Source organism: Saccopteryx leptura, chromosome 1, assembly GCF_036850995.1.
Source record: "Saccopteryx leptura isolate mSacLep1 chromosome 1, mSacLep1_pri_phased_curated, whole genome shotgun sequence".
Lineage (NCBI taxonomy): Eukaryota > Metazoa > Chordata > Mammalia > Chiroptera > Emballonuridae > Saccopteryx > Saccopteryx leptura.
Genome location: NC_089503.1, coordinates 310577613 through 310597966, shown reverse-complemented (window position 1 = coordinate 310597966; position 20354 = coordinate 310577613). Strand labels below are relative to the sequence as shown.

At 45.1% G+C, this 20354-nt stretch overlaps 2 protein-coding genes across 3 annotated transcripts in view; one reads left to right on the top strand and one right to left on the bottom strand.

Moving 5' to 3' along the window:
- The window catches only part of DDX17 (DEAD-box helicase 17), a 24592-nt gene extending 14554 nt beyond the window's left edge, over positions 1–10038 (top strand). The window contains exons 11-13 of one of the 2 annotated variants that reach the window (XM_066358432.1): positions 869–928; positions 4822–5064; positions 7028–10038. In XM_066358432.1, coding sequence (XP_066214529.1) covers positions 869–928; positions 4822–5064; positions 7028–7530 — 806 coding nt within the window. In that variant the 3' untranslated portion in view covers positions 7531–10038. The remainder of the gene's footprint in view (positions 1–868; positions 929–4821; positions 5065–7027) is intronic. The other variant, XM_066358433.1, reaches the window with a different exon arrangement.
- On the bottom strand, positions 9404–20354 carry KDELR3 (KDEL endoplasmic reticulum protein retention receptor 3). The gene is made up of 5 exons (XM_066358434.1): positions 20072–20354; positions 15538–15638; positions 12463–12621; positions 11294–11546; positions 9404–10790 (listed from the first exon to the last, which is right to left on the bottom strand). The coding sequence occupies exons 1-5, from the start codon at positions 20160–20162 to the stop codon at positions 10750–10752; spliced, it is 645 nt and encodes a 214-aa protein (XP_066214531.1). The 5' UTR covers positions 20163–20354; the 3' UTR covers positions 9404–10749.

The window sequence follows — 20354 nt, the reverse complement described above, 5'->3', positions numbered from 1 at the left end:
AAACAGGGGGACAGATAGGGAAGGGAGAGAAATGAGAAGCATCAGTTCTTTGTTGTATCACCTTAGTTTCTCATTGATTGTTTTCTCATATGTGCCTTGATTGGGGGTGGGGCTACAGCAGACCAAGTGACCCCCTTGCTCAAGCCAGCAACCTTGGGCTCAAGCTGGTGAGCCTTGCTCAAACCAGATGAGCCCGCGCTCAAGCCAGCGACTTTGGAGTTTTGAACCTGGGTCCTCTACGTCCCAGTCTGGTGCTCTGGTGCTCTGTCTACTGTGCCACTGCCTGGTCAGGTCTGCTCTTAGTTTTTTTGGGAACCATCATACTTTTCTTCCATAGTGGCTGTACCAGTTTCCATTTCCACCAGCAGTGAATGCGGGTTCCTTTTTCTCTACAGCCTCTCTAACACTTATTATCTGTTTTGTTGATAACAGCCAGTCTAACAGGTGTGAGGTAGTATCTCATTGTAGTTTTAATTTGTACTTCTCTAATAGCTAGCAAAGATGAGCATTTTGTCATACATCTGTTGGCCATTTGTCTATCTTCTTAGGAGAAGTGTCCCAGTTCTCCCCCATTTGGATTGTTTGTTTGTTGTTGAGCTTTGTGAGTTCTTTATATATTTTGGATATTAACCCCTTATCAGAGCTGTTTGTGAATATCAACTTCCATTTGATTGGCTGCCTTTTTGTTTTCTTGTCAGGACTTTTTTTTTTTCCCTCTACTTCCTTTTCCTATGGGTCAAATTCATAAAATGTTCTCTATGGCCAAAGTCTCTTAAGTTTAGTACCTGTGTTTTCTTTATCTGATTTATTGTTTCAGATCTTATATTTAGGTTGCTTTGTTTTCATTGTATCATTTCTTGTTTTGCAGAGTTCCGTTCTGGAAAGGCTCCCATCCTCATTGCCACAGATGTAGCCTCCCGTGGGCTAGGTTTGTATAGATAGGTGTCTCTGTCAATGGTATTATGTATCTTTTGGTTTAAAGATTTATCATTTCAAATCAGATTGTATATACATGTGTTTAGATAAATACTTAGAAGAATACAAAGCGCTTTTTGTTTTCTTTTTTTATCCCCTGCAATTTTAACCTTGGAATTTTTTGTTTTTTCTTTTATTTTTAAAGTCTCTTCCTGCTCCTAATAAACAGGCTTTGGTCTGCAGCAAGGCCTAGGCATAACATTCAGACAGAGGGAGAGGAGACATTCACTTGAACAGCTCAACTTCTTCCTGGTTTTTCTCTATTATCTGGCAGGATAGAGTGAGCCTGATTGGACCTAGCTGTTAAAAGCTGGTGTTTTCAGTTACTCTTTTCCTCATACCAATGTGTCTGTGCTAGATGTACATGGAGGTCCAATTCCAGGGCTGCTAACACAGTATATTCGGTGCATGTAATAATTCTATAAACACAGTGTCATTTGGCGATTTAAGTCTGCATTGCCCAAATTTATTTACTGATGTAAAATTATCTTGAGTACTCAGTCTCCTCTTACCCATACTCATTGAAGTGCTGTCTTCTAGTTTAAGAATTTAATTTGAGGCAAGTGTTTTTCTGGAGTTTTCAACTCAAGTGTAATTTAAAATATACAGATATTTTGTGATACTTTAGCCTATTCAGAGTTTAAACAGGGGTAACTCAAAACTTTTATATTTGAAAAGATGAGATTATTTCTGTCACAAAGCTATCTTTAAATTATTGACAGGTGTTTAATTTCTTGCCCAGTAAGGTGAGAAGTGCTATATTTCCTTAAAATATTTATATAAAGAGACAGCTATTCAAACTGGAATACAAAAGTGATGAAGACTCTATACAGTGCATTCATCGTTTCCTCCTTCAGAAGGGGTGGCCTGCAGCCGTGGCTCACACTGTCTATGCCCTCGAGGTCATGTCTGGATCTGTGCGGTTAGGACTTGGGCCTGTTGGGAGAAGAGGCTGAGGCCTGAAAGCATTTGTAGAAAAGCTTTCAGTGATGGTGGTTTTTAAACAGGCTTGCTATGTGCTGGTAGCTTCTTTGTGCATCTTGCCTAGACAATTAAAAACATTTGCTCCATGACCCCCTGCATTTCTAAACCAAATCAATTGGCTACCATTAGAATAACTGAAGACTCTTCCTCCCACCTCCCCTCATCTGAGTGAGGGAAGAGGGAAGATATCCGAGTCTGTTTCTTGTTACTCAACATCAGTGCTTATTTTGGGCCCCTTTGTTTGCTGCCTTGTAAAAATCAAAAGGAGGGGGAAAACCCACCAAAATGGCAGAATGCTGACCAAGGTCCTACAAGATCCTGGAAAGTGAAGGCTTCTACCTCATAGACAGGGGTGCAATTTTCAGCTGAGTCACCAGGCCTTTTTTCACTTCCTGTCGAGCGATGGCCTCTTAAATGTTCCCTTCAGGTAAGTTCTTTGATTCCCTTAATGTTATAATAGTCACCCTCAGGAAACCACTATTACTCCCTTTCCATTGGGATTTTTTTGATTTTTCCTTTTTTTGTTTAAACTACACACTGTTAAGCTCAAAGTACTGAATTTATTTTGTTTTGTTTTTTAACAGAAGCTTTGATATCAGCTGCAGCTCTCTCAGTACTTGGCTGAGGCAAATCTACATTGGCCCGAAGCAGCTCTAGATGAGCCTGTTCGCTAGTTTGTCCCTTCCGATTAGTGATTGGAGATTCAGGCCATGTTATAGGGCTTGTCAGACAAAAAGCTGTTACCTAGGCAGCTGGCCAAGACATTAACTTTTCAATTTCTCACCCTGCTACAGCATCTTCTCTAAAGGCAGCAAGATAATATTGTGGCCGTGCACAAATAACATCAGGGCAAGCTTGACTGGAGACAATCAGACTCTGCGCTTGCTCTCGGGTGTCCTCAGACAGCTGTGTGCACACACAGGACACCTTTCTAGTCTGAAGAACTGGCACCATGTCTGCCCCTTACTGAACCCCTCCAGAAATACCTCCAAGTGTTAGTGTCTGAGCCACTGACTTCAGTCCGTGGTGCTTTCTGCTAGGAAAGCACGTGTCTGGGCATCCAGTGCAGTAATTCAACTTGTGCTGCCTGTGGTCCTACACATGGGATTGAATAAGGACATTATCCTATCTCTGAAGATGTGATCATGGAGCATAATTTCCCACCCCCCCACCTCACGTCCTTCCTGGCCCTGTAAATTTTTGTTTTTCCTTTATTGCATCAACGACCCTAGCCGGAGACTCACGCTGCCCCCTGTGATGACTGCCTTCTCGTCTTTCTGGTGTGATTTCAGGACTTTAGGGGTCAGTAAAGACGGAGGAGCCTTTATTGTAATAAGAAACAGACATAATGCCCCTTTCTTCACAGGCCCTTTAACAATAGATGATTTTTTTTTTTAAATCATCACCCCTTTCCCCCTGAAATTAATCCAGTCTGGGCAATAGATGCAGTCTGACCCTTTGGATGTAACTTACATTTTTTATTAATTATTTTTTTCTACAATCACCCCAATTATCCTTGGGGGAGGCGTTGGAGGACCTGAAATTTTTACCCGAACCCAGGTTCTCCGGCGCTTGGCAACCAAATGGGGCTACAGAGAAGCATCTAAGCCAGTTCACAGAGCGAGCGTGTGTGGGGACTTCTCACTGCCACGGACCCTTGATGCATGCTCCCCGCGCTCCAGTGGTCCCGTGTCAGAAGGCGGAGTTTTCGAAAGGAGGCCGCCAAAAATAAAAGGCAAAGAGACGGGATCGGCTGCAGCGGTTTCCCAAAGGAGGAGGGAGTGTGCATCGGTCTGGTAACAAACAGAGAATGTTTTTTAATTATTTATATCACAAAAATCTGTGTTTTATCTAGGATATTTTCTGAATATTCTTTGTAAAATGCAGATTTTTTTCCACAAAACATTAGGATTCTTTGTTATATTTTTTAATTTGTTTGTTTAATTAGGTAAAAAAAAAAAAGATGCATTTAGCTGAAAGCATTACACTAACATTTACACACTTGAAGCATTAGGAGGTTATTCAACTCAATTCCCAGCAGTGGATAGAACACTAAACTTGTGTCTCAAGGTTTCATGGATTTTCCCACACTCTTTGGCTATTTAATTTCCTAGGTTACATAGACAATCTTTGGTAATTGAAGCAAGTACCGAGTTAAAATAACCTTGAGTTGAGCAAAAATCTTCATTTTGCAGAGCTGGGCTTGGTAGTATAGTGAAATTTTAGTGTAATGTGCTCTTACAGTAATTGAAAGGGGGAAGATAATTTGGATGTTTCTGCAAAGGAAACTATGTGTACTTGGGCTCTGGTTGGTTTTTTTAACTATAAGAGGAAAAAGAATATTTTCATTAAGTCTCCTTCAAATGTAGTAATAAAGTATATGAAGTTTCTTTTTTCATTTTGCTCTGTGACTGGTTTAAAGGTAAGTTTGTTATATTTCTGGTAGATTTTGCCAGGCTTCTCCCAACAGAGTAGAAGTGATTTGGCCTTATAACTTAATGGTGGTACTACTTTCTTCTCCATTTCCATTTTGAAAAGGATAGAGCTGGAATTTGATGTAACTCCTGTTAGTATATTGGTTAAAATACAGAAGAGGCAGGAGTTTGGATTGTTGAGTGGGATTCCCTTAGGATTTACAGCTGATAAAGATGCCACTCCTGTGCATGTCCCAAGAATCATTAATCCTCTTTTACTCTGTTGGGATGAGTCTTTTTTAGTTCCTGTTCAGAGTGGTTACTAACTTAATCTTCTCTCCTCTTGCTGTCATCTGCATTCGGGCTTTCCACCTGTTGTTGGCATGTCCTTTACCTTCTCTTTCCTTGCCACGTCAACCTACACCCTGACTCATCGTTGGCTTTGAAGATGTGGAAGATGTCAAGTTTGTGATCAACTATGACTATCCAAACAGCTCAGAGGATTATGTGCACCGCATTGGCAGAACAGCCCGTAGCACCAACAAGGGCACCGCCTACACCTTCTTTACCCCAGGAAACCTCAAGCAGGCCAGAGAGTTGATCAAAGTGCTGGAAGAAGCTAATCAGGCTATCAATCCAAAGCTGATGCAGCTGGTGGACCACAGAGGAGGCGGCGGAGGAGGGGGTAAGGGTAAGTCCTGGAGTTTTCCAGGTACTGCCAAGGTATCTTTTTGTATTCATTGTGCCTTATTTTTTTTAATTCTGTGAAGGCTTTAAATATGTTGCTGCTTAATAAAAGATAGTGCTTAATAGTTTTTGTAATCTCTTCTGAGGAACACAATGTCATACTTCTGTAGTTAATATGAAGCTACCTTTGTATTTTGAACTATATATGCATATTCAAAATTAAGCTGAATTACTTTACTGCCTAATTTTATACCATTTTATAGTAGTGAAGCAGGCATAGCTATTGCATCTAAAAATTGGTTGCAAAATATACTAGGATCTAGGCCTCCGAACTACCATTTTCATATTTTTCCCCCAACTTATTACATGTTTAAGCTCTATCAGAATTACCCAAAGTGGGTTTAGAATTGAGCTAGGAACCTGAGCTTCTTTCCTAAAGCTTGTGAGATGATAACTGGTGCAGTTAGGACCACAAAGCAATACTTGAGAACCCCTGTGCACCAGTAGAGGATCCCTTTCTTCATGGTAGTATGAGCTTAGCTGCTTGTCTTTTTTAGTAGTGGTAGTAGCAGTAGCAGTAGTAGTAGTAGTAGTAGTAGTAGTATTTTACCTATGGTAAGTCACATAAACTCTTTGCCATTGTTCCTACATTTTTTTTAAGATTGTGTTTCTTGGTAATCCTCAAGTAAAGAAAGATCCTAAATAGGTAGGAGGTTGAATATCCTTAATGTTTACTATTTTTTGAATATGTTCTGTTTAAGATTCAAATTACGGGGGGGGGGGGGGGGGTTGGCTTGTTTTTTGTTTTTTTTTCTTGTATTTTTCTGAAGCTGGAAACGGGGAGGCAGTCAGACAGACTCCCGCATGCGCCCAACCGAGATCCACCCGGCACACCCACCAGGGGGCGATGCTCTGCCCCTCCGGGGTGTCGCTCTGTTGTGACCAGAGCCACTCTAGCGCCTGGGGCAGAGGCCATGGAGCCATCCCCAGCACCCAGGCCATCTTTTGCTCCAGTGGAGCCTTGGCTGCGGGAGGGGAAGAGAGAGACAGAGAGGAAGGAGAGGGGGAGGGGTGGAGAAGCAGATGGGCGCCTCTCCTGTGTGCCCTGGCCGGGAATTGAACCCGGGACTTCCGCACGCCAGGCTGACGCTCTACCACTGAGCCAACCGGCCAGAGCCAAATTATGGCATGTTTTTATTTTTTTTTATTTTTTTTATTTTTATTTTTATTTTTATTTTTTATTTATTTATTTTTTCATTTTTCTGAAGCTGGAAACAGGGAGAGACAGTCAGTCAGACTCCCGCATGCGCCCGACCGGGATCCACCAGGCACGCCCACCATGGGGTGACGCTCTGCCCACCAGGGGGCGATGCTCTGCCCATCTTGGGGGTTGCCATGTTGCGACCAGAGCCACTCTAGCGCCTGAAGCAAAGGCCACAGAGCCATCCCCAGCGCCCAGGCCATCTTTGCTCCAATGGAGCCTTGGCTGCGGGAGGGGAAGAGAGAGACAGAGAGGAAAGCGCGGTGGAGGGGTGGAGAAGCAAATGGGCGCTTCTCCTGTGTGCCCTAGCCGGGAATCGAACCCGGGTCCTCCGCACGCTAGGCCGACGCTCTACCGCTGAGCCAATCGGCCAGGGCTTTTTTTTTTAGATTTTATTTATTCATTATAGAGAGGAGAGAGAGAGAGAGAAGGGGGGAGGAGCAGGAAGCATCAACTCCCATATGTGCCTTGACCAGGCAAGCCCAGGGTTTCGAACCAGCAACCTCAGTGTTTCCAGGTTGACGCTTTATCCACTGCGCCACCACAGGTCAGGCTTATGGTATGTTTTTAAAGTACTGATTTGGAGACTGGACTAGCTAAAGATCAAGAAAGAATATTGAATACTTTTGTACCTAGTAGAATGTTGACATTGGTCATGTTTTGGATCATATATCTGGTATTAAAAATTCATTGTATTCTTCATTAGGTCGTTCTCGATACCGGACAACTTCTTCAGCCAACAATCCCAATCTGATGTATCAGGATGAGTGTGACCGGAGGCTTCGAGGAGTCAAGGATGGTGGCCGGAGAGACTCTACAAGCTATCGGGATCGTAGTGAAACCGATAGAGCTGGTTATGCTAATGGCAGTGGCTATGGCAGTCCAAATTCTGCTTTTGGAGCACAAGCAGGCCAATACACCTATGGCCAAGGCACCTATGGTGCAGCTGCTTATGGCACCAGTGGCTATACAGCCCAAGAATATGGCGCTGGCACTTACGGGGCTAGTAGCACCACCTCAACTGGGAGAAGTTCACAGAGCTCTAGCCAGCAGTTTAGTGGGATAGGCCGTTCTGGGCAGCAGCCACAGCCACTGATGTCACAACAGTTTGCACAGCCTCCAGGAGCTACCAATATGATAGGTTACATGGGGCAGACTGCCTACCAGTATCCCCCTCCCCCTCCTCCCCCTCCTCCTTCACGTAAATGAAACCACTTGGGTGGTAGTGACTTGTGCAGACTTAACTACATTTAAAGGAACGCTGTCTTTCCCTTTTTGTTCTTTTCCCCTTCTCTTTCTTTTTTATACCCCCCCTCAACCATTGTGATTTGTCCTTTATGCAGTTTAGTTAGAATTCACTGCCAGGTTTCTTCTGCCCGCCAAATTGATCCAGTCTGTAATAATAGATTTTGTAAAAAAAAAAAAAAGTATATATATATAGCTGACTGGAAGAGATCCCCCCAACTTCTTGCATGTTGAGGATATTTGAGCTATTTTTCATCTTAAAAGAAAAGGCAAGGTATTAGGCCCTTTTGTTGGAACCCTTTTTTTGTTGTCATGAGTTGGGGTTGGGTGGGGAGGGTAAAGGGTTAAATTCTGCAGAAGTTGGCATCTGTGCTTTAATGACTCATTACCAAGTTCGAAAACCAAGAGGGAGTTCCCTGTGTATTTTTCATAATGCTTTTTAATATTTCCCAAGCTGGAAGAGAGTTCCTCAGGCCTGATGAGTTTTCAAGACAGTGCTTTGCCATTGTCATTTTGGCCGATTGCTTTTTAAGTGCAGTCCACAGTTTTCAAAAATTTCTAATTGGTTTTGTCTCCCTTAAACTTGACCCTCTCACTTCCCAGTGTCTGAAAAATAACCATTTTTAGCATCAGATTAGAAATTGGAATTGCCAAGTCTGAATACTTCAAGTGTATCTTTAAATTAAAAACCCCAAATGTTAATTGCAATGGTTAGATGTATCTCAGCATCTGGGTGGAAGCTGCCTATTTTTCTTCCTCGTACAAACAGGGACCATCTTTGAAATTTGTTTTTCAACCAGATAGCTGCTGTGAGCAGAATGATCATAAATGCTCACTGGAAATTGACTTTATTAACCAGTTAAGTATGCATTCACCTGCAGTGGAAGAACAATCTTTAATTATAAATAATATACTCAATGGGCAGGTTTTCTTTTTAAACTATGTAGAGCTAGAATAAAAGCAACTCTTTGCCAGCTACTCAGCTCTTTGGTCTAAGTTATCCTGAATAAAGAATCTTAAGGATTTATTAAGAACTCTTCTTCTCCTTATACTCTGTTCTCTGCAGAGCTTTGTAACAACTTTTGGGTGCAGATTTCCCTCTGCATCCTTTTGCACTCAGCTTTTCACAGGTAGGTAGTGCTTAAGAGAAGTTATAGAGGATTAAAGCCTAAGTCCTTTTACTTTCCCTCCGTCTGAAGGTAGGTGAGTTTGTCCCCTTCGTAGAAATGTTGACTGTTTACTGAGACTCCCCATAAGGCCTGGGAAGAATTTTCTGTTCTTGTGTTCACTGTAACAGGACAGGGAGATCAGACTGCCTCAGAAACCTCTTCCATATCTAGTGTGAGACTGTCATCAGTATTCGTTCACCATGTAGTTAAAGGGGGAAGGCTCCACTGCATTCTTGGGCTATGGCCTGAGAGTGCCTGCCGGTTTGTAAGATGCAAATATCTAAATACTTGAGGTTTTGTGGTGTTTTATTTTACTTTTGAAATTCTTCAGGGAGAGAAGGGATTGTTTCTGAGGGTTCTGAAAGTCTGGTTGAATATGCAACATACAGGTAGGTTGTCGGCATAAGTTGAAATACATACGTGTGAGAACTTTGACACTGCCCCCACCCCATCCTCACTTTCTTCTTTCTTAACTTCTCTCCCCCCCCCCTTTATAGAAGTGAGGCCAAGGGATAATAGCAGACATGAAAAACATGGCAGAACTGCTCTGTGCTTTCAAACCAAAGTGTTCTTTGTGCTCTCCCCCCAAAAAAATTGTTTAAGCACTGACCAGACCATTTTTTACTTTTCTACACCAAAATTCTGATTTTTTTTTTTTTTTTTCTTCAAACAGGTGCCACCAGAGGGGCTGTTATATTCTTGCAGGTTTTAAAAGCATCCCTTTTTGGGAAAGGTCTCGGGGCAAGCAAGCAATGGTTTGTCTGCTGTATGCCTCCCTTTTCCCCACCAGGGATGTTGCAATCATAGTCAAAATAACAGCACAGTCCGAATCTCAGAAGTATTGTGGCCTGAGCACAGCTGGAATCTAGTGGAGTTTTCCCTATAGCTCTAGTGTAACTCTGCTGCCTCCATGTCTGTTGCTCATAATTCAGGTTCTGCCTTTGCTTCAGAACATGAGCAAGAGATTTCATTTGACGCTAGGTATTGCAGTCATGGTTAAAACTCATTTACAGAAAAGATGTCAATACTAAGCTGTGGGGTGGCTTCCCCAAACCCTCAGCAATTCATTGTGTGGAATTCTCTCATCTAAAAGGTTGGTGACTTTGCTTAGGATCAGTGCTCCCTATTCATATCCTTGCTGGTCTCTGAACACATTCCTGTTGCATTAAGACTTGAAAGATTTGTAGATGTGTGATGTTCAGGCACAGGATGCTAAGAGCTATGTTACTATTCTTAGTTTGTAAATTGTCCTTTTGATACCATCTTGTTTTCTTTTGTAGGTATAAATAAACACTTGACAATACGGTGTGAGCTTTTTATTAAAAATCATGACTAGAGTCCAATGGTAGTCCTTTTACAGTTATTATTAGCTTCAAGACCAGGGTTTGGGGTGTTGCCTGTTGCCTTAGCACCTAAAAATGTGAAAGGGAGGTATAATTGATTGGTGTTAATGCAAAGGTTTGAGCCACAAAGCAATAAAACAATACCTGGTAAGTAGAGGCTTGAGTATTTGTTTCCTCGTAAGTAAAATGGTCTCCATGCTAATGGTACCCACATAGGATTGTTAACTTGGATTAAAGTACCCAGCATGGAACTACTGTGAGACTCAGGTCAATTTTAAAGGTGAGGAATGAAATACTGAAGTCTTGACAAAGTTGTAAATTTGGTTTGCATTGTGCTCAAGAATATCTTTCCAGATTGGCATTGACTTTCTTAGCATGTGTCTCACAAGAGGGCCTTAGCAGTAGTTCATTTAACTCATTCATGAGTGAGGCACCTAAGGTTTCTTGGTGTTCCTGGTGACATTGTATGGCACATTTGTGTAATTGGTCCAGGGTTTTCATTACCTCTGTAAGGGAGGTATTGAAGTCTTTTAGAATGATCAGTGCTTTGCTGAAATCCATCCACACTAAGCATTTCTCTGGCTTTAATTGTAGCATGTGGTCTGAGTCACATATAAGTCGCTCAGTAGAACTCCAATAATTGGCTTCATGTCTTTGTTTTTTGAGGGCTCTCAAATTGGCATTGGGAGACTTAACTTCTTTCCTTTAAGGACTAGAAGAGAAGAGATTAAATTAGAATTTACCATACTGATCATAGAACTCCTTTATAATTACATAGTCTTAGCTCTAATGCCCAGTTCACAGCTATTCAGATGATAAAGCCAAGGGGGAAACAATCGCAAGTTAACTACAGATGTCACCACCCCCCCATCTTGGTTACTGATGCCACCACTACCCCCTTAGGCCATAAGTTTAGCACCTAATTTAAGTCTACATCTCACATCCAGTCCAGCAACTAACTCCCTACAGATCTGTCCACATTTTTTTCACTGACCTGATGACTGGAATTGCCCCATAACTAGTTTCCTGCTTTGACTTCTTGTGGGTTATTTTAAACCATTGTTTCTCAACCACCAACCCGTGAAAGTTTACCATACTGATGTATGAAGATTATAGAGTCGTCTTAGTCAAATTCACTTATGCTCAGGGTGATGTCTGCTGTTTTCACTGGTCCCCCAAGTGTAAACAGTAACACTGCTTTGTTCTCTTGCCTACCTTTGGTCACATATAAGTAGAAGAAGTCACAGTAGAAAATGGTTTGTACCACTCCTGACACCACCGCAATTTGGTCGTAGAAATTCTCAGTCTGGTATCGTCTGATCCAGTTAGCTAGGTAGAGTGCTCGGTACAGCCCAAGAAAGAACAGGTAGTGAGTAGTAATGGTCTCTGCCTCTCCCGTCTTGCTGATCATGAAGAGCTGAGGCAGGATGGCCACCGATTCCAGGTAGATAGAGAAAGTCCAGAGGATCTGAACCAAGGGGAGGAAGTTGGTCAGGACCAAGAAGTTCATTGCTTTAAAGGAATTACTAAAACATGTTTACTGGAGAGAATACAGTTAAATCAGTATATCACTCCAAACCTTTGTAAATATGTTTTTTAAAAGAAGCATGGCTTGTTTTTCACAATACAGCATGAACATTTTTATAGCTCTTTTTTTTTTAGAGATTTTATTTGAGAGGAGAGAGAAGGGAGACACAAGGTGGGAGGAGCAGGAAGTATCAACTCCCATATGTGCCTTGACAGGGTAAACCCAGGGTTTTGAACTAGCGAGCTCAGATTTCCAGGTCAATGCTTTATCCATTGTGCTACCTCAGGGCAGGCTCTATAGCTCATTTTTTTTAAAAGTGCCCTGACTGGGGATTGAACCTGCAACTTTGGCATGTCAGGACAACACTCCAGCCAGCTGAACTATCCAGTCAGGGCCTAACTGGTCTTTTTTTTTTTAGCTCATAATTTTTCATTGTTGCCAAATTTTATTGTGTAAATGCCTTGAGGCCACAGTTGCTCAAAATATAGTCCACAAACACCAGCATCAGACTCTCCTGAGATGCCTGTTACCCCACAGATTCTTGGGCCACCACCCCGATCTACTGAGTTGAAATCTCAGCCTGGACTGTGCTCTAGTATCCACTAATCACCTGTTGGACAGACTGTCTCAAGAGCTTTAAGTGTGTTGTGATGCTTTGTGTATGAACATCACTGTTGAGATATGCCCATTTTCAAATGGAGCAATATGGATACTGTGTGGCTAATTTCTAAATTTACAGCTGAACAAGTAATACAGTTGTAACAAACACCCCCAGACATTACAAAGAGTCCAGAGGGTAGGATGTTAGGGAGCATTTTTGTCTTGGCAAATTAGTTCCCTGGGGCCCTTCTCTTACCTCCAGGAGAGTGAAACTATAGTTCTCAAGGAAGGAGAGGCCAATGACTGGGACCAGAAGAAACTCCAGGCGGAATGTGTCATTCTCACTGTCGAATGTTTTCCGAAATTTCCCGTAGATCATGTACACTGTGACATAGGCACAGAGGAGAAAAACCACCTAAAAAGGGAGAAAGATCCATGGGAATTGATGGGAGTCATATCCCAGCCTCATGGCTGTGCTTCAAAGCCACCCTGAGTTGGGACCCACCAAACCTAATAGCGAATGCTCTGCCTTAACATGGAAGAGGTGAAATGTGTTTGCAATGTCTCCTAGGGTCAGTGGCCCAGAATCTGAAGCCAATGACCCTTTGTTAAGTAACTCTGTGCTTCTAACTGGGGCAGGTAGTGCTCCTGTGAAGACACAGGTGCCAGGATTGGTCTTTGTGGGAGGATTTAGCAGCAGCATTCCAGGGCACTTTTAAAACTTCAACTTCCTGGGTCTGCATCAGTGATTTGTGAGCATTCTTACACAAGGACTAACATCCCTTGAATCAGTAGATCACTGCTCCTTTGGAAAAGCTCTCTTTCTAAGTAAGTAGCTGTCCTCCAGCATATAATGATTTTAGGATCTGGCCTCTCAAACCTTCTAGGCCAGAGATTCTCAAACTTTAGTGGGCACCAAAATCACATAGATGACTGCCCCTTCCCCTGCACCCAATTTCTGCTTCAGTAGGTCTGAGTAGGCATGAGGATTTAAATTTCTAGCAAGTTTCTATGTGATGCTGATGGCGCTGGTCCGGAACTACCCTGGCCTAAAGAATTTATACTTAAAAACAGGTTATTTCCTTGAAGTCTTTTCTCACCAGAATGAGATACACATACTCTGTCACAATAGCCCTGAATAAAAATATTCACTAGTGCTCCTGATCACAAGTCCTGTAAATGTCAGTGTTAACAGTGTCTCCTCTAGGAGAGGGGACTTTTATAAGAGGGATCATGTCCTGTCCACTTCTGAATCCCCAGCCCAAAACAAAAGCTAGAATGAATGAATGAATGAATCAAGAAAGGGGTGATCACTTCTTCATCTCACAAAAGTTTAGAAACTGATCTCTTTGTGGTTCCTAGACCTCATTCAGCCATACCAAGGGCTGGGTCTGCAGCCTGCAAGTCAGAGCCTTGGGCAGAGAATAAACTTTGCAGGTGGTGTGTGTTACTTGTGTGTTGAGTTTAAGGAGACGGTGATTTCAGGACCGCAGACTTCACAAGTATCAACAGCCTTCCTTCCACCAATCCTAGGAACAAGATGCCTAGCATCCCAAAGGTACATCTCTGATATAGAGGAGAAAGAGAATGTACTTTGGTTAAGTATCTTGTGAGTATTCGACACTTTACGTATATTATCTCATGGGATCATCACAACAGCCCTGCAAGATAGGGAAGATTCCCTCCCATGTAGCCTTTCTTCCTTAATAAACAGGACTCCTTTTAGACATTGTGCCCAACTTTCCTAGCCTCCTTCGCAGATGATGGTCAGTGACATGTAGATGAAAGTGGTTGGGTAGAGTGTTAGGAAAGGTCTTAAAGGGTTTACCTAGCAGGCAGGTACCCTGTCACATCTCTCCTTCCTTCTCCTTCCTGCCCAAAATATGATGTGATTGAAGGAACTCTAACACCCATTTTGTGACTAGGGTAATGTCAAAGGTAGCTATCACATTCAAAACTAGCTATACCATTTACAGGACCTCTTACTCAAAAAAGGAAGAGTTTCAGGATGGCAATAGCATGGGGTCCTTCTGAGCAACTGCACAGGTCATACATCCATGAGTCCTGGTCACATTCAAGAGAGCAGAGCAGAAAGTTAAAAGGAGCTGCCACCCCAGCTCTGGATTTCATGTTATGAGTAAGGGGGAAATAAACCCTTACTTTATCAAAATAACTCTTACTTTAAGTCTCTGCTACCAGTATCTGAGCTGTTATATACCATTTTACTGACTCTGAAACTGGGGCTCCTTTCACTAAACTGTGTTGTCTTAAAGAGTTAGAATGGTTGGCTAAAAGATCAGAAAATGCCTCCCTTCAACATAACCCAACAGTTACTGCCCAGGGCCTATGACATGAGCAGAACGTAGAGATTCTCATGTAAATTTCTCCATCTGTAAAATGGCCACGCTTCCAAGCAATAGCCTTCAGTCACACAATTAAATCCAAACTGCTAACCTGCCCAGGCTCCCCTCACCCAGCCTTACCACCGTGGGCAGCCCTTTCCTGCTGAGCTCCCACCACGCTGGCCTTCTGTCTGTCCTTTGAATACACCAAGCTTGTTTCCTTCTGCTTACAATGTCCTTCGTCTGATCTTCACATGGCTAGTTGGTTCCTGGTGGTACTCAGATCTCAGCTTACATGTCACCTCTTCAGAGAGGCCCTTCTTGATCACACTCCCTGAATAGCAGCACCCTACTTCTTCTCTATCATATCACCCTATTTTTTAAATGTTTAAAATAATAGAGTCTAAATCCCATAGCCCCTAACATAGATCCCAGCACAAAACAGTATATGCTGGGCAAATAATCCTATTTTAATTATTTGCATAGCCTTCACCCTAACCAAAGATTTTCTTGTTTGTTTTATTATCTGTTTCCCCAGTTCGAATGTAGCTTCTGTGAGAACAGGAACCCCACATGTCATCCACAGATACCTGGCTCTCAGTAGGTGCTCAATATTTGTCAGGAGGATGGTTGAATAAGTTCTTTGAAAGCTCGGGGTACAGGGTTGGGTTATTTTGCTTATTTTTTAACCACTGCAATAGCTACTGCATGTTTAATATATGACAGCTATTGTGTATTTACGTCTATTCCCTCATTTAATTTTCACAACAAAACTCTCTGAGGTAAGTACGAGTACTTTCATTTCAGAGGAGGAAATTGCAGTACACAAAGGCCTGAGGTCTCACCCCAGCCCAGGCCTCGTTGCCACTCAGCAGCAAAGTCAGGACACAAACCAGGTCTGCCCAGCCCCAGAGCCTGCCTGAGTTCTGAAGCGTACTGTCTCATGGCATGGGGGGCCTGGGCAGGCCCCACCACCACCCATGCCTCACCTTCATGACTGTGTTGTAGATGGAGATGAAGTTGGTGAACAGGTCCAAGTACCTGGTGGTGAAGACGAGAGCGAAGAGGATCTGGCTCTTCCCAGAGATGCCTATGGCCAGAGGGGGACAGGAGACAATGAGAACACAGATGGCCAGGCCCACACGCACTCCAGAAGCCCCAAGCCTGGGCTGGAAAGGCTCTTAGGGATCCAACTGCCTTTAATGATGACTCCCTGTCCAGGCACAGTAGCTCTTTACAGAACAGGAAACAACCCTTCTCATTGGGTCACTTGAGTCTCTGTTCCTTTCCTTAGACTGCAATCTGTTTCCCAGTCTTCAAATAGAGACTGAACACTGAGTTCCCAGTGCCCGGAAAGGGTGTCAGGTGTTGTGATTGGGACTGGTGTGTGTGTGTGTGTGGGGGGGTGAGGCTTCTCCATGCTCTACCCCCAGAGCCCCACTGAAAAGCCCCAAAGCTCTGTCTTTTGGCGAACAAAACCCTACAAGGCTGACTCATCAGAAGACCAGAGCAGGTAGAGGAAGGCACAGGGCCAGGGGATTATTCTATTTTTCTAAATTTTAAAAATTAAAAAAAGCTTTCTTTTCCTAGTCATAAATGTTATGACTGTCTTTACTCTTTGTAAAACAAAAATTGGAAAATAAATAAATCTGTAAATTTTTTTTTTTTTTTTTTTTTTTTGTATTTTTCTGAAGCTGGAAACGGGGAGAGACAGTCAGACAGACTCCCGCATGCACCCGACTGGGATCCACCTGGCACGCCCACCAGGGGGCGACGCTCTGCCCACCAGGGGGCAATGCTCTGCCCCTCCGGGGCATCGCTCTGCTGCAACCACAGCCACTCTAGCGCCTGGGGCAGAGGCCAAGGAGCCATCCCCAGCTCCCGGGCCATCTTTGCTCCAATGGAGCCTTGCTGTGGGAGGGGAAGAGAGAGACAGAGAGGAAGGGGAGGGGGAGGGGTGGAGAAGCAGATGGGTGCTTCTCCTGTGTGCCCTGGCCGGGAATCGAACCCGGGACTTCTGCACGCCAGGCCGACGCTCTACCACTGAGCCAACCGGCCAGGGCCAAATCTGTAAATTAAAAAGCAGCCATCACCTTAATCCCACAGTCTCAGTGTGCATCCTTCCAAGTCTTTGTTGGCTCATCTGTACACATGACACATATGAGCACACACATAACACAGGGATGTATGAGATGACAAGACTAGAGTCATACTTTCCTCACCTACTTTGGCCTCTTCCTTCTTTAGATTTTTATTTAAACATTTAAGTAATTTTAGATTTACAGGAGAGTTGCAGAGACAGTGCAGAGAGTTCCCATATACCCTTTACCTGGCTTCGTCTAGTGCTAACATCTTGCATAACCATAGAACATCGACCAAAACTAAGAAATTAACATTGGTACGGCACTATTGACTAAACTCCAGGCTTTATTTGGACCTCAACTGTTTTTGCACTGATGCTCTTTTTCCATCCTAGGATCCAATCCAGGAACTGAAGCTGCATTTAGATGGAATGCCCCCTCCTCTCCTTCGGATCACTTTTGATACGTCATAGAGATGGTCCAAATGAGGGGAGCAGAGGCCCTGCCTCCCATTGCGCTTGCTTTCTCAAGCTCACACCAATCTGAAGACTTCACCAAACCACGCCCATCAATACGCCCACATTTCTGCACCCAAAGGTCAGCTCTGTCCTCACTCACCCAATCTATCCCGAACCATGTCTATCCTGAACCACTGTCCACATTGCTGGCTTCTTACATCCTCTGGTTGCTCCTGTCCCCCTTACCATCTAATCCTTGCCACCCAAGCCTTTCTTTTTCCTCTGTCCCTTTGCCATCTCAGCCCACATGCCAGGGACACTCCAGCTTTGGACTCTCCTTCAAGTTCTGACCTATATATTCATGCTTGACCAAACTCATCACCTCCCTTTGAACCTCCTCATTTTCCTGTAGCCCCTCCTTCATAAATGCCACCAAATCTCCTCTGTGTTCAAGGTAATAAACCAAGAGCCATCCGTGAATCTCTCTCCCCTTTGTCCCTCCTCCTCCCTGCTTCTCCACAGCCCCCTCTCTGGTGCCTCTCACTCAGCCCAGCCACCCCACCTCAATGACCCCCAACTGGTCTTCCCAAGCTTTTCTTTCTGCCCACCCCTCTCCCAGTTCTACCCAGCAACCAATGAGCTAAAATAAAATTCTGCTTAAAGCCCTTAAGTGGTTCCCAAGTACCCTCAAAATAAAGAACCAAATCATTATCTTGGCTCATGAGGGCCTGCCTAGCCCCCCATTGATCCTTCTCCACTTCTCTCCCTCCCTCCAGCCATGGTGATACATCTGGATTTTATCCTAAATGCAACAAAACAACTGGGGAACTGGGCACTGAGAAGTGATATTACCTGATTCAGGGTCTGTTTCATTCATACACCTGAACTTTGCCTTATCTGACTATTCTTCTGGGGATGGACATTTTGGAGAGAGGGATATTCTCAATGTCTGAGAATGAACACCACTGAAGCCCCTAACACTCTAGAGAGCGCTGGGTCCACATGCCAGCTTTCCTACCAGCATGCAAGCCTGAGCCTCTCAGTTCTCATGTGTAAATCCGGTACCTTCACACAGACGAGCAAGACTGATGTGAGGACTAAAGAGGATTCAATGGGACGCGAGTGCCTCCCTGGGGGTCTGGCACTGCAGCCATAATGGGAAGAAGCCCCCTGGGGGGCAACACTGACCAGTTCTGGGTTGTGCCTGTTGCTATGCCATCTCACTGAGCCCTCATAAGCCTTGCTGGGAGGCCCACAGGCCCAGTTAGGAGGATCCAGGAGGCAGCCCTGATGGGATATGCTCGGCCACCCCTCTCACATGGTCTTCCCCCACCTCTCCCCTCTCGCCATTCTCAGCTTGCCAGGCCCCTGGGCTTCACTCACATTTCCACAGTGACTGGAACCCTGGGGATCTGGAGCACAATGGTTTCCACGCTCTTGAATGCCATGAATAATTTCCACCAAAGCAAGCTGAGCATGGAGACCCAGGACATGGAATAAAACATGAGCCAGAACCTGGTCAGAGTCCCCGAGGGCTCCTAAGCACATATGGGATCCCCGACTAGGTGCAGTCCTCCTTCCCAATTGACAGACAGGAAAACTGAGGCCCACTGTCACATATTGAGTCAGGGGCAGAGCAAGAACAAAGCCCCAGTCTCCTGTTGCCTTCAGGGCTGAGTCAGTGGGGTCACCCAGGCACAGCTCCTTGGAGCTGACGGGGCTGGCATCCAGGTACTTCACCTCTGCAGACTCAACCATGCCTGTGCCCATCACTCTCAGCACATGCATAAGCTGTCCTTTCTCTCCATAGTGCTGAGCGTCTCTAACAAATCCTATTATTTACTCGGTTGCGACTACTGTTCCTTGTCAGAGGTCTCCCACTGCTAGAAAATTGCTTCCCCAGCTCAGGATCCTGCCCGCTGCCCGCACTCTATTCCAGGGGCCTAGTACAGTGCCTGGCAGACTAGGTTAGAGAACACACTCCTCTCCTGGTCATGGGTGTGCACCCAGCCCAGGTCTTCCATGGAAGTGCAGAGACAAGTCCAAGCTGGCTTCTTCCCCTCACCAAAGCCTTCTGCCCCCAATCTGATTCTCTCCACATTCCTGGCCCCCTTCAAGAAGCCTTCAAGGGTTGGCTCTCTGCCTCCATAGACCCCACAAGGACTCTACAATTATCTCTGTATCCCTTCATCCCAGTGCCAAGCAAAGGGCGGTGCTTGCAGGACTCCAGTTGACAAAGATGGCCGCAGGAGGCCTGGGCAGCCTTTTAATGAACTGGGTCTCTTTGGCTACCATTAGTCCAGACCTGAAACTCTTCCAAAAGTCCAGCAGAAAAACCAAACTGCTGGGCCAAAGAGGGACCCTTCCTGCCCTTCCCAGGCTTCTGCTAAGGGGCAGCTCCAAGCCCACCAGGGCTGAGCCAGGCCCCTCCCACCACATCACAGATGCCTGTGCCACACACAAATGAGGGGACATCCTTACAGGGTGTGGAGTGGGTAGGGGAGAGTGGTGGGGAAAAGAAAAGAGAAAGCAGGGTTGGGGGCCACTGTGTTCATACCTCCTCTGCCCCGGGCCTCCCATCCCACCCTGGGCCTGAGTGAAGGTAGAGAGAATAATGGGCCTCAATCCATGCAGCTCCTGTGGAGCAAAGAGGATGCCTGGAGTGAGAAGTGTCACTTCCCCTTACCACCCCCTTCTTTCAACTAGCAGTGGCCATATGGGGGTGTAAGGGGGTAGTGAAAGGCACAAGCCCAGTCTCCCCCATAATCTCCAGGGTCCTCCTTCTTTGATAGGGTACAACTTTAAACTTTCTTTGGAAGCTGAGCTGTGCAAAGCTGTTTCACCCCCAAGCCGAAGTCCCCACCCTAAACAGACATTAGGAGGCCTGCCTCGAGCCCTGCAGGCAGGAGGCATGGGGCTGGCCAGCAAAAGCAAGGTAGCCGAGGCTGCTGAGTCTCCCTCCTCTCTCCCGGGATGCCCCTCACCTGTGCAGCACTTGGATCTCCAGATCTTCCCCAACAGCAAGATCATGGCCAGAAGGTGGCTCAGGTCGCCGAGGATACGGAACACGTTCATGGTCCAACCCGCCAGCCAGCCCTGCACCCGCGCGCAGTCAACTCCTGGGAAACTTTCTGGCGGGCGAGGCAACTGCCACGTCCCCGGCCCAGCCTGTGGGTCCCGCGCACCCCTGTCCGCGCCTCCGTTCTCCGCACCCGCCCGGTTCCGCCGCTCCACCAGCGCGCTCTCGGCCGGGCGGTGACGTGGCCA